The sequence below is a fragment of the Lepisosteus oculatus genome, chromosome 5, assembly GCF_040954835.1.
Source record: "Lepisosteus oculatus isolate fLepOcu1 chromosome 5, fLepOcu1.hap2, whole genome shotgun sequence".
NCBI lineage: Eukaryota > Metazoa > Chordata > Actinopteri > Semionotiformes > Lepisosteidae > Lepisosteus > Lepisosteus oculatus.
In genome coordinates this window covers 16,867,957-16,881,732 of record NC_090700.1, presented here as the reverse complement: position 1 = coordinate 16,881,732, position 13,776 = coordinate 16,867,957, and the positions used below count along the sequence as shown (strand labels likewise).

At 40.7% G+C, this 13,776-nt stretch overlaps 1 protein-coding gene across 1 annotated transcript in view; it reads right to left on the bottom strand.

Annotated features, from left to right (window-relative positions):
- Positions 1-753: 753 nt before the first annotated feature.
- The window catches only part of LOC102685236 (forkhead box protein O1-A), a 63,635-nt gene continuing 50,612 nt past the window's right edge, over positions 754-13,776 (bottom strand). Inside the window, exons 2-4 of the mRNA XM_006628194.3 lie at positions 7,762-7,953; positions 5,726-6,940; positions 754-5,058 (exon numbers count right to left, since the gene is read on the bottom strand). Of these exons, the coding sequence (XP_006628257.1) occupies positions 5,732-6,940; positions 7,762-7,953 (1,401 nt within the window). The 3' untranslated portion in view covers positions 754-5,058; positions 5,726-5,731. The remainder of the gene's footprint in view (positions 5,059-5,725; positions 6,941-7,761; positions 7,954-13,776) is intronic.

Genomic DNA, 13,776 nt, shown 5'->3' with positions numbered 1-13,776 from the left:
TTAAAATGAACAGTATCTTTCACTTCTGAATTACATCCAGAATATGGCACAACGTACAGTACATACCATGAATAACTCTTACTGATCAGATATGACGCATTTGTTAATGGATTCTACATGGATTGTTTAAATGAATAATCCAACGACCATATCTATTGTAAGCAAATATATTGTGAATCTCCAACGGAATAGAACCGGTAAAAGTTCTTACTCTGAGCACAGGTCAGCTTTATGAACTAGACATAGCAGGTTTGAAAGTGTTTAAGAGTTTTATCACCAGTCTAACTAGTAGTGCTGTGGCAGTGCTCAATTGGCTCAGTACCACTGGGGTCAGTATGGAATACCTTAAGGCTTGTACTGACATAAGGTAGGGGCAGCGCCTTGCCTCCAATCAGCATGGACTTTACTGTATTTGACTGTAGAGCTTGTTGCATGTCAAGAGAAATGAAAACTTAATGATGGAGTGCATCTGAGAAGCATGTGTGCTCTTTCATGTTCTTTGTATGCGAGTACTGATTTCATCGCCTCGAGCTGAGATGTGAAGACACAACTGGTGGTTCTGAAATAAATGGGTATACTGTATTGATTGAAACACCGCTAAAGCATTATGGAGGTTTTCATGATCACTCATTAATGGCCTTGCCAGCCAATACCTGAGTTTGTTCAATAAGGCTCTGTAGGGATTACATGACCAGAACTGGGACATGGACACAAAGCTAACCCTGGACAAGGAAAGAAGACAAACACCAGAGGCAGTTTTTTGTGTAACATAATTTATGTACATGTATGGCTTCATACATTGACTGTAAAGATTGTTCTCCATTTTCAGGTTTATACTACAATATCATCAGGCACTTGCTTTCTGAGAAGCATTCAAGAAAGCACAAAGGTGTTTTTCAGATTTTTCAGTCATTGTTAGTGAAGCGGTGACATCTTTTGAAGACATTTTGCTCAATATCAACCAGCCTAGATTAGGACAGCCAAGTACTATTTACATGCCAGTTCCAGCCCAAAAAAAAAATGCGTGTCTCAAAAAGCATCCCATAAACAAAGGGATACTCACACTTTTAATGTTTCTTTTATGTCTTTTTATATAAACCAACACATTGCACAGTTAGTTTTTTTCTTGATTGCAAATCACATCTTAAAATTAAAATCAGTTACTGTACATAAGTTAAGAAATGTAACAGTTTTAAAATAATACGTAACATTTCTTTAATCAGCAAGGAGCACTGATTATAGAACCTAGAGATAACGAAGTGCATTTTTTCTCTATAAAAATTGGTCCAAATATTTACCCTCTGGCCAGATTGTCCAGCATACCACTAAACCATCTCTTTTTGTGTTATTAGCGTGAAACTTTTTTTTCTGCGTTTTAAAGTTTTCTTATAAATTTCCGCTACATATAAGAATAACAGTGTCAGTTTACCAAAAAAAGCAGAGCACTTAAATCATTGTCCTAATACCTAAATATACTTCATTTTTTTTTCTTATATAGCTATCTGAAACAAATACATCTGTGACATAAAATATCTCAACAGCTCTATAATACAATATAAGATCTTTCTCATAAGTACAAACAAAAAAAAAGAATTAAAGTACAAGAATGCATAGGTGAGATCATTAGCACATTTCACAAAGCAATCATTTACAAGTTTTTTTAAACTGTAGAATTATTCCTTTACCATTTACATAAAGGACCTGTTATGTCTATGGAGATCTTCAATTTTTAAATGAACTGATAAGTATGTGCGTTTATGTACAGGTACGTAAGATTCTCAAGTGAATGTTGCAGAGTTCTCCCCTTTTTTGTTACTGTACACCTTGTTGCATTGGAACATTTGGGAATTGATGAAGAAATTGACTTCTTTTTCACCTGTTGATGTAAGGATGAGGATTTGAAATTTGCAATTGATTGCATCAATCCTGAAGTGCTGTGTGATCTGACACTGACGAGGACAGGGGTTTCACAACTCCTATCTTAAATATTCTGCTTTTCATTCTACAATACGTCGCCTCTTAATAAGTTAACACCAGTTCAACATTTACTGTAATTCTAAAGCTGTGCTAATCTGAATAGATCCATACAATCTCCAGGACTATGTCCCTTTACCTTTAAGGCTAAGGACTTCCAGTCTGGAGATTTTTAAACAATTTTGAACAGTTTTAAACAAAGTTTGAACAGGGGAATAGGTGATAAAGTGTTACACTTTCTGTTACACAGTGTACATGGGACACTGAGATCTTTTGACCTAAAAATCACGTGCCAAGTATTACATCCTCAAAGAGGGAAACCATACAACAATGAAGAAAAAGGCAGGCTACAGATAGAGGTGGAATCTAATTCAGTATTGTCTTGGTAATGAAGAGAAAGCAATCATTATGGGAACATCTGCAAAGCATACTGAGAGTATTAAAAACACAGCAAATGAGTATTAAAACCAACAGTCATACTAATCCTCCTCAATGTATAATTTAGCTGCTTCAAGTTGAGAAACAGCTTTTGGACCATTGTCTCCACGTCATGATTCTTAATAACACCTTCTCTCAGCTTCGTCAATGTCAACTGTACCTGCACTTAAAAGTACAGAAATAAAAAAGGGGAAAAACTGGGCTCACCCTCTCCACATTGTGTTTTAACACAACGGAACAATCATTCAGGTATGAATGATGTATCCACCCAAAACCTAGACACGCCACCCCATTCTTATTGCTGTTTTTATTAAACATTCTCTGTTTTGCTGCGGTAAAAAAGGATAACATAATAGATCACGTGTTTTGGGTCGATATAATCACTTGAGATCATGATAAAATGGGAATGATAAAACAAAACGTTGATGTACATATTTTTTATTCATTATCGGATACATTTTCTAGCTCTTCATATGAACTACATGTTATATATAAATGTATATTTAGCAATAAACATTATGAGTTCTTTAAAAAAAGAACAAGTAAAAATGCAGTATACAAGCCACTATAAAGATATGTAACACTTCCTGGTACTTAACAGGGCTTGAAATAAGCAAAGTATCTATTTAACGCATGAGTCAAATTTTAAAGTCCATTTACAGCATCTGTTTGTCAGCATTTCGTATTACTCCTGCCTCACTTGATACTGCTAAATGTACAGAAGCTCCCAATACCCATGATGCAGCACTGGAGAAACTGGAAAAGTACAGGTTCAGTGAGGGGGAGAGGGGAGGGTAGTGATGTATTCCCTTCAGCTTCCAGAGATTTGTGTATGAAACAGGTGAAGAAAGTGCAGAGTCACAGAAGTATTTTGACAGAAGAAAATGCACAGGGAGGTAAACTGGAGAAAGTGCTACAGCACAGCAACACTTTGGTGGCAATTTTCCCACCACTGCCTGTAAGAAGTGTAAGCTGACATTTTACAGGGGAAGTATGTTTGCTGTTTTTTATAAAAGGCAAAGAGAAAAAGCTCTAAGTTCCGGGGTACCAACCATGGGATTTGGATTGGAGAATGTTTCATCATAACAGAACCACTGCAACTGAATAATGAGTGAGATGGAGGTCGACCTTATGGCCTCTAAGATTCAGCAGCTCAGAGACAGGTACTGTATTGACCAGGTTCACTGCCTCACAAGGGGACGTAGACAAGCAATGACATCAGGGGACTCTCAGTTGGCCTTAGTTTCTAAGGGTGGCACATGGCCAGCAGAGCTGAGGTGGATTTTGAATTTGGCCGTCCAAGTTTGGCTAAACATAGGCTTTTGTAAAAGCAGGCTTGAGCAATATGTCTCTCCATACTTCAAAAATGGGAGACGATGGGAGACAGAACAACAGAGCCACAAAGCTTGCAGCAGCAGAAGAAAAAAAAGGACACCTTAATAAAAATCTTACTTCTCCATGATCCACCAGCCTAATTCTTTAAACATACTGGTACAACTTCTCTTTTGAAAGTCAACAATACCTAAACCCCAATCCCCCCTCCCCCTCTTTTCAGAATTTCAAAGCTGTTTGACAAGAAAAATTGCTTAGAAACGCAAACGTAAAAACTACACAACCTTTGGTGCAAGTTTAGCATCAATACTAAAAAAGAGACGCAAAGAAAGAAATGGAATTAGTTTTCTGATATCTTCCATTATATGTATTTACAGAAAAAAGAAGCTATTTAACAGCCTCATTGAGAAGCACCCTCAAGTGAACAAACCAATTACAAATGTAAAAACAAATATTGGTTCAGATCCAGTTAACGATGTCTGAAACGTGACTGCTGCCCTGATTTTCACTGTGAAAATGTAAACTTACTGTACATGAAATTCAAATAACAACAAAATAAAATACACTCTAATGCAATACAACTAAATGGTTTCAAGAAAAATGGTGATGGGAAAACCTATCCAAGAGTCGCTATAGACTCAAATATATTTCAGGCCTCACTTCTAAAACAGGCCTACATATTTACATGTGATGCTTTCTCAAAGGCTAATCCATAAAAAGATATTTTTCCCAACAGTCCTGATAATAGCACATTTTGCCTGTATGTATTGTACTGTATAAATAGATTAAGACATTTCCGTGTCACTGTTAATGATACCTTCAATGTTGACTCACGGAGGGGAAAAAACACATTACAAAGAAACAGAATAAAATGGGACCAAGACTGTTGGCTTGCGATTGTAGGCTTCATTAAAAAATATTTTGCTTTTTTTCTGTTTGTATGCAATGCTGTCATAGCTTGAACCCAGAACTAACAGGCACATAAGGAGAGCAAGTATCGCTCATTTCTGACTGTGAAAAACAACATAATGTAAATAAACTGAACTCTAACATTATGTAGTGAGTTTGGCACTTGGTTGCTATATAACTTCCAATGGCAGAGTCCTTATCTGGAGCAGCATATAACCTGCACACACTGGGCAAACATCCTGTACAGGAAAAAGTCCCTCACTGCCAAGTCTAGTGAGAAGAGTGAAAAAAAGCGTCTTTTTAAAATCAATCAAGAAAAAATGAGGGATGATGGACTCTTTGGATTGCTTTTTCCATTTTCCTGATGTAGGTCCAGTCCAGTCTGAGGTGATATTTTGATATAACCTGTACAAAAACAAAAACAATGTCAGTAACTGTGAATAGAAGTAGGTTTTTGCCAAGGAAACTTTAAAGGAAATTTACAGTGAAGGCATCAACATGTGTATCAGGGAAGCTGTCTTACTTAAAAACAGCACACAGAAACTCATTAGCTGGTATTTCTGTTTGCTTTGCAGCACTCAGTCCATCTAGGTCAAAACAGTTTTTCTTATTAAGCTAATGGCCCTGTGTACAATGTAACTGCAGTTTTCATCCACATAAATGCATATATAAAAATATGTCCCTGTTTATACGATGACACTGGAGACACATTTAATGAATTTGAAGTCATGAATAAACTCTAAATATTCCACTTCTTTTCTACAGTTAAACTAGTCCACAGCTGTCTGCTATTGTGTCTCATTTCTGAACTTGTACTGATGACACATTTGTGAAAGCTTTGTTGTTTTCAGTTTTCTAGCAATAAAAGTGACCAAATTTCACTACTGGCCCTGCAGGAGAGGCGGTATTACAGGATAATGTGCTGTGCAAGCAATCAACATCTATTTTTATTTGTGCAAATCCAGAACCATTTTTTTTTTCACAATTCCACATTGTACAGAAGCTTTAAACACTTTCTCAATGGGAGAATGTCCAGACATTAGGGATTTGTATGATTTGAAGTCTAACTTACCCGGCTTTAGCCTGATACCCAGCTGTGGGTGGTAGTCTTAACGCCATGAGGAAAGCCCTGTGTGGGCACCATGGGGTCAAAATTAAAGTCTAATGAGTCCCCGTCCATCAGCGTGTCATGGAGGATGGATTCCATGTCGCACTCGAAGCGCTCAATGGACATGTCATCCAGGTCACTCGGCAGCTTCTCCTGGTGGGCAGAGGGGATCCCCATACGGCCATAGCCATTGCTGCTGTTGACCGTACAGTAGGGGGGCAGGGGATTCATGTGCAGGGACTGACCCAGAGGCAACTGCAGGGGTGTCTTTACAGTGGAGAGGCGGCTTAGGCCCACGCTGTGGCTCATGGTGGTCATGGGGTGGGTTAATGGTCGACCATTCATGGCCGCCGGAGACTGGCTATGCACAGCATGTGGGTGTGTATGTGCATGCGTATGGGCACCACTTGGGCTCATCATCTTTCCATGAGTAGGCTGTCCCCCGCTGTAGGTTGACATCACTGAGTTGGTTGGCATCATAACGTTGGGAGGTCTGCCACTAGATTGGGACACCACAGTGTCCACTGAAGGCATGATGTCAGCATGAGAGTCCGGGTCTGAAGTGAGCAACTCTTTGAGGAGCCCGGTATGGCAGCTGTACTGCCCCATTGAAGGTCCAAAAGCTGGCTTGCTTTCCGGGAGAGTTTGCATAGGCATGGGAGACAGAGCGTTCATCCCAGCCTGTCCGTACAGGCACTTGCGGTAGTCCTGCTGGGCCTGGGAGCCCAAGTTAACGGTGCTGGGGGAGCTGTAAGAGGGATAGCCAGGACTAGGCTGCATCATGGATGAAGGGGAGGATTGGGATGAGCTGCTGGCAGCCACCTGGGGGTTCTTGGGAGAGAGGAGATTGAGGTTGTCCAGCAGGTTTTCCATGACGTTCTCGGAGCTGTGGTGGCTGATGGAGCCGGTCATCTCAGAGAGGCTAGGCAACGTGGCCGTCATCTTGCTCGAAGTGTTGGGATAGACCATGTGCACGTCAGGCTCGCTCAAGTCATCCTGCTCAGGCATGAAGGGGGAAAGGCGCCCGCTGATGGTGCTGGCGTTGGAGCTGGTACGTGGACGGAAGGTCGTCCACGCATCAAAGTCGTCATTGCTGTGGGAGTTGGGACTTCCAGGCCACTTGGAGTACTGGGAGTTGGGGCTGTCTGCTCCTCCATCCTGCCCACTTTGATGAGCCATCTAGAATAAAATATAAGTATGTAAGAAAGGAAAGATGCCACATAGCATCTGTTCGTTATCTTGTGCGTGTGCAGTATAGGCATCTTTTCTGAAACACACTCAACTCAAGTGCTGTAAAGTTCTGACTGAATATGTGTCATAATGCAACTACACCATATCCAACTATAGTGCATAGCTGTCTTCCTTCACAATGCAGCAAGGTGGCCCCTGTTTTCAAATAGATATACCGTATACTGCAAATCTACAAAGCGACTGATTATTTGGGTGCAGTGATCTGAAAAGCATTAAAAAGGACAGACTCTTGGGCACAAGACATCAGATTGTTTCAAAGAAGTGAAGTACCATAAGGATTTTTAACTATGAGCAAGTATACCCCTCTACCAATTTTCTAAATGCTTTATCTAGGGTCCCAGGGAAGCCAGAGCCTATCCTGGCAAGAAACGGACATAAGGTAAGATACAACCTGGACGGTATGCCAGTCCATCACAGGGCATACACTGACAGAAACACAAACACTCACACCGGAGCCAAATTTCCTAGAAGCCAATTAGCCTAGCAGTATGTCTTTGTACTGTGGGAGTAAACTGGAGCACCCAGAAACCCATGCGGACAATAATACAGATAGCACACCAGAAATTGAACCCAAGGCCACATTCCTGTAAAGTTACAATGCTAACCACTTCCCCAGAATGCTTCGCTCTAATAATTACATTCCTGCAATTTTAAATGTGAGCTGCCCAAGTGTCACTTAAAACACCTTCCAGAAAACAACATCCAAATGATCGAGCAAACATTCCATGCAGGTCTGTATGGCGATATACCTTTTTTTTGGCAGCTCGTCCACGGCTCTTAGCAAACTTGCTGTTGTTGTCCATGGACGCGGCTCGGCGGCGGGGAGACTTGCCACTCTTGCCCCCTTCTGGGTTCAGCATCCACCAGGAGCTCTTTCCAGTCCCCTCATTCTGCACGCGGACGAAGCGGCTGTGCAGTGAGAGGTTGTGTCGGATGGAGTTCTGTAAACACACAAGAAGAGACACAGTGAACCACTTTCCACAGCTGAAATGCTGCGTGAGTGTCATAAAAGAACAGCCTTTCATGCTATGCACAAGCCTAAACTACCAGACCTTTGTGCTTTTGCGTGGCTCCTGTATGGTACTGTAGACAAAAGAAAATGGGTTTCCTGATAGAGGTTAACATACAATGATGTAACAGTCTTATGTTTTAAATCTCACTGGGCAGCTACGTGCATCTACAGTATATTTGTGAGGAAATGTTCATTCGATATCTTTAATGATTATATGAATAACTGCCAAACTGATTTATGTAAGAATCTGTGTAAAACACCATTATTCATCAGTAGACTAGTCCAGAGAACACTGGTTTTGTGAGAGACCTGTGGGAGACAAGATGGTCACCACACCAGCCCTGGACTTATACATTTCACAAACTCCATAAAAACAATTACCAAGCTGACTGACTGAGGTGGCTTGCCATCTCTGTGAAAGTCACATACATGGTGATCTGTGGCCTTTTAAAAGAAAGCATGCTAACAGCCAAGACACAAGATCTCCATCTCTAATTGAAGGCCAGAGAACATCTGAGGTGACAGTAGAGATAGTAAAAGAGGTTTTGCCCTTGACAAACCTAACAGAAGACAATGTTTGGAGCATTATGCTAAGTAGTGCTGTTTGTAAGAGCCTACAGTACTTCAATGCAAGCATGCCTTAGGTGCAGACTGAGGCAACCTTACTGCTCATTGATACATTGCCAAAGCCCTTGAATTGACAGTTTTTCTGGTTCTGAAATCTACTCCATAGGTGTCAAAGTGGTGGACAGTGTAAGACCACATAGTGCTAAGACTGCAATGGCAAGACTTCAAGAAAGGTTGTCAAGATCTTGCTGTGACCAAATTTACATTCTGTCCTGTGTTCAACTGAAACATCCGAGACAGTAACTCACTACTGCCACTGACAAAAGGCAACCATAGCCAGCTGCCTGGAGCTGCACATAAAAAGTGGGAGAACATCCCACAGGAGTCTGTCCAGAGGCTGATCAGGCGTACACTTTAACACTGTCAGGTCTTTGTCAATATACAGCAGTATTATACCCTATACAAACTCTGCAGTATTTTCTTTTTAATAATTTCATGTTTTATACTGAAAACTTACAGTGACTCACTGTTGTATACTTTTGTTCACATTTTCTATAATTGCTTGATACCCAAGCTTAAAAGATTTTATTAAATCTATTAGACCTAAGCATTACATTACATAAGTACATCAGTACATATTAGCAATTCAAATTAGCCAACACCCCCTCTGGACCCAATATTATCTCTTTAATAATGAGACAAAACCTTTCTTGAATGTTGAGTTCTGGAAATAGGAAGTTAAAGACAGCATTTAACATATTCATTTACTGTACAAATGAAACAGGAAAAACACAATGGCAATAATGTTTCATATATGTTTTTGTCTACTCTGTGTATATGGGAGAATATACTTGCTTACCCTAATGTACACATTTATTTTACTTATAATAGTGGTTATCTTAAAAACAAAAAACTTTGAGCAAAAGCAGGCCTGAATGAGATTTATCATGTGCTGTATATCGCAAAATACACTTAATTTCTGAGAAAAAAAACAGGGTCTGTACATTAACTCGCAGTACTCTTCATAGCAGCTGGGTACTAATCTTGTATAACCACACCTCATTATAGAGCTAAATGCTACCAGTTGTGTCTAATCCCAGGAGTGCAGAGTAATGGCCTCAGGCGCTTGAAAGACTGCTGAATGGCACTCCGGCACAGAGAGGTGCACACGTGGCAGGGACCCTCTCTGGAAAACACCCAACCTAATGACAGCGCACAGTACCTGTGCATATATACAATATTCTCCATGCTATATAAACTATACTGCTGGCCGCCATTTTACAGTCTCTGTAAACCACTGTGCCTAGGCTTCGAACGTTCAGCCCAAAGAAAAGTAAAAGAAGCTGCTTGCTTGCTTGAAGACCTCAGTTTTCAAACGAGTTTTAAAATTCTTGCCATTACAAATTCCTAAGACCAGCGCTTGAGTATTTAAAGGCCAGTGTAACCTTACACATCTGAGTATTGTTTTGTGTATAATACATAAAATATACTGTCTGTGTGTAGTCACAGACATTGGCATTCCCATTACCACAAATATTACATTCCAATTAATAAACATTAATTATTAAGGTAAAAAATCTTGTTACCCTGTTATTTGGTTATTTGGCAACAGAAACTTCTGGGATTATTGAATGCTTATTCACAGGTGTTAGTTAAACTGTAGTGAATTATATAATAACCAACTGAAATTTGAGTTTAAATAAGAACCTGTCAGCTACTCTCTTATGTTTAAGGCACAGGATGTGTGTACCTCTCTCTAAAAGCATCATCCACGTAAATGCTCATATCACATTAACCTTAAAGCACCCAGCATGATGGCATAAAACAACTAAAAGACTCTTAAATGAACTCCCTCACATGAACTGTAAAATGTAGACTCTTCTACTCCTCCCAGTGGCTGGTGTTTCCAAATCAATCACCAGAGAGAGATTGTTCCCAAGTCAGTGCCAGAGAGTTACCAGAGAGAGGGTATTTAAGGTCACTTAGACAGATCCAGAGCTGTCTTTGTGCACAGCCAACAATAAAACCAATTTTCCTTAACAGAAACTTGTTACTGTTTTTCACATACAGCGACAGCAGTGTGGGGTGGGGGGGACAGGGCGACTGTAAATGAAAAGTAACAACTTTTTAGATTAAAAATTTGGAAAAAATCATTTGGCAGGTTGAGGAGTCGCGGAACAATAACAATAAAAGCATAATATATGTATACATCCAAATCCCCTGCTGTTAATGATATTTTGTCTACAGAACTTTTTCCAAACACAGGCTGACGAAACTCCTCTTGGCAGCAGTCTGACAAAAATGGAGGAAGGGATGGGAGGAGGGGTGTGGGGGGGGGGGTGAAACAGTGTGGGGGTGTTGATGAACCGGTCGTAGTAGCGTTGTGGTTGTGGGTTTTTTTTTCTTCTTTTGAAGCAAAGCTTCTACTTTTCGACTGTGAGGCGTTTCACTCCGCACAATGCCGGGCTCTTAGTCACATGCGTAAACATCTCATTTCTTTCCACTACAGTGCAGCCGAGTGGTGCCAAGACAACAGGCAGGCAGTCCAGGCTTGTCGAGGGGGAGCTCGCAGAAAAAAAAATGCTTGTTCAGAAAGAGTTTTTTTGGGGGGGGGCTGGTACAGACAAACACTTGTGTGGTAGCAGACGCTGCACGGTTTTCTCCTGCGGCCAGAAAAAGGGCTGAGGAATGCCTTGGCAAGAACATCTCTGCATACACAGGATATTCCAGGAGAGACAATGAACCTCCTGTTTACTCCAGTTCTCACAGGCTCGCACAACCTCGCCGAGTCCTGATCTTGTGAACTCCAAAGGGGGCAATGCCCACGCAGAGATCTGGTTAAACAATTCCCAAACGCGATAACAGTGTTTGATCTTGGAAGCCGTGTTTCAACGATGGCCTTTAATCCCCCCGCTCCACCCCACCATGATCTTGGGAGTGGTGCTCGAGCAGACTAGGCCTCTAATGATGGCCTTTAATCACCCCACTGCGTATTTATTTAGTTTGGGGACAGACAGCTGCTTTGAAAAGTCCTGCTTTGGCTCTGTGAATGACACTGCTAATGTATAATATACCATTGCGAACAGCAATACTGCATTATTCCTTGTATCGACATCTTACTGACAGATTCACTTAAACCTGAGGTTTGAAATCCAAGAAAAGGAGAATAATTACTTAACCTACTTGATATTAAACTAGACTATCAGCTCAAACATAATAATCAGCAGCAGGCTGCAGCCTGTGTAATGAATGAACACCAGGGGCCTGATTAAAAAAAAACTTTATAAGGCACTTCTGCTGATTTTGTAAAACGCACTATTGAACTGGAATTTGAGGGTTCAGCTTATTTCAGACCTTCGGCTTTCAAATAAAGGCGGCTGTTGTAAACACGCCCCTACCTTACTAAAGCCCCCGAAACAAGAATCTGGGCTAATTGTCTAAACAAAAATGCCACAAAATTACTGAAAATGTAGTGAAGAGATGGGGTTGCAGCATAGCCCAAAACCCAATCCCAGAATGCTCTTGAGACAGCTAAGTTGTGTAAATTTGCACTGAAACCACAGACTGACTCATTTCAATCAGTGCACCATAGAATGAGGACCTCCGGAAAACTGAGATGCGCGATACTGATCTTCACCCCCTGTTAGTCTGGGAAATGTAAAACAACAAACAGAAACCAAAAAAATGCCCATTTCATGTTCTCCCTGATTACTTGTGATTGCTATAAAACTGCCATTCAGAAAGACTGAAATCTTTTTTTGGTTGTGCTCTCATCAGATCAGGCTCAAACTCAAAACACTGTTGCCATGTCTGGCTCAAAGGGTGAGGGCCACTAAATGAACCTTTAGACAAGCAGACACATCCTGTTTTTTAAAATAATTTTCTAATACTCATCATAAACTCCAACAAGTGTCATGGCAAAGAGATTGTATCCATTTTCTAACTGCTTTATCAGTACAGGGTTGCAGGAGAACAAGAGCCTATCCTGGCAAGCCATAGAGATTATTTCAAAGTACCATGTACAGTATACATGTTTTTAAGAGTAAGGGGAGAGTGAGATCCTTTCTCACGCCATAAAGTCACAGAGTATTTTGCTTTATGGTACACAGGCTTAGCAGGCAATAGTGCTGTAAACCCAGACTCCACTCGTTGGTCTCTTAACCCAAGAAGGTGGCAGCACCACACCAGCTGTGTCCCCGTCACTACTGTCTGGGTAGATGAAGTCTGTGCATTGCATTACATAATTGCTGAAACTCGCAGAAGTGTGAACAAAAACAATTAAACTGACAGGAAAGATTCTCTGCTGGGGTTACTAGAAAGTCCCACAGGCAGCTACGGGGCACCACCCTTTTTTTAAAAGAAAAAATCTTGTAGATGAGAAAGGGTGTGGCTGTTGTTATATATTTTTGTATGATTAGGTCACCATGAGTTACTACAATCCCTTTCATAACAGCATTCAATCAGTCACTTCCTGCTGAACACCCGGCTTCACCTCTGCCACCCTCTCCACCACTCGCAGTTCCACCCAAGTCTTCAACATCAAAAAGCTGCAATGAAAAAAAGTCACCCTTGGGGTTCACAAAAACACTGAACACCACGTCACCACGTCGTGAAAAGCTGTGGTGGAAATATTTTTTTTTATTAAATAGAAAAAGACAGGAAGGAGAAACTTACACAAAATGATAAAGAAAAGAAAAAAAAATCATTTCTGTCTTGTGCGGGTTTCCGTTCAAACCCGCATAGCAACGCCAAACCTCAAATTCCCTCCACAACAACAGAAGAAAAATATGATCTCTCAGCTTTTTAATTTTTTGACTTTCTCGCATAATGATCCTCCACATTTCGCATGAAAACAAGACTGACAAATGGAACACTTTCTGCCATTACAATGAGACCTGAATCTGTACAAAAATACCAGTCCTCTTTCCAAAAACAACAAAAAACACTTTAATTTCCACAGAAGTGAAATTACATAGTAAAACCAAGTGACATTTTGTTCTTTAAAATCTGAATATCATTTATGCTACGACTTCCAGTAACTTTACTGTCTGTGTTCAAATCCAAGTTGAAGATACCCATTCTCTCTGTCTCTCATCTGACCCATTATGTCTACTGCGGCCAGCACAGTAGACATAATGGGTCAGATTCTCCCTCTACTCCTAATCTGTCAGCTTGAATTAAGTTG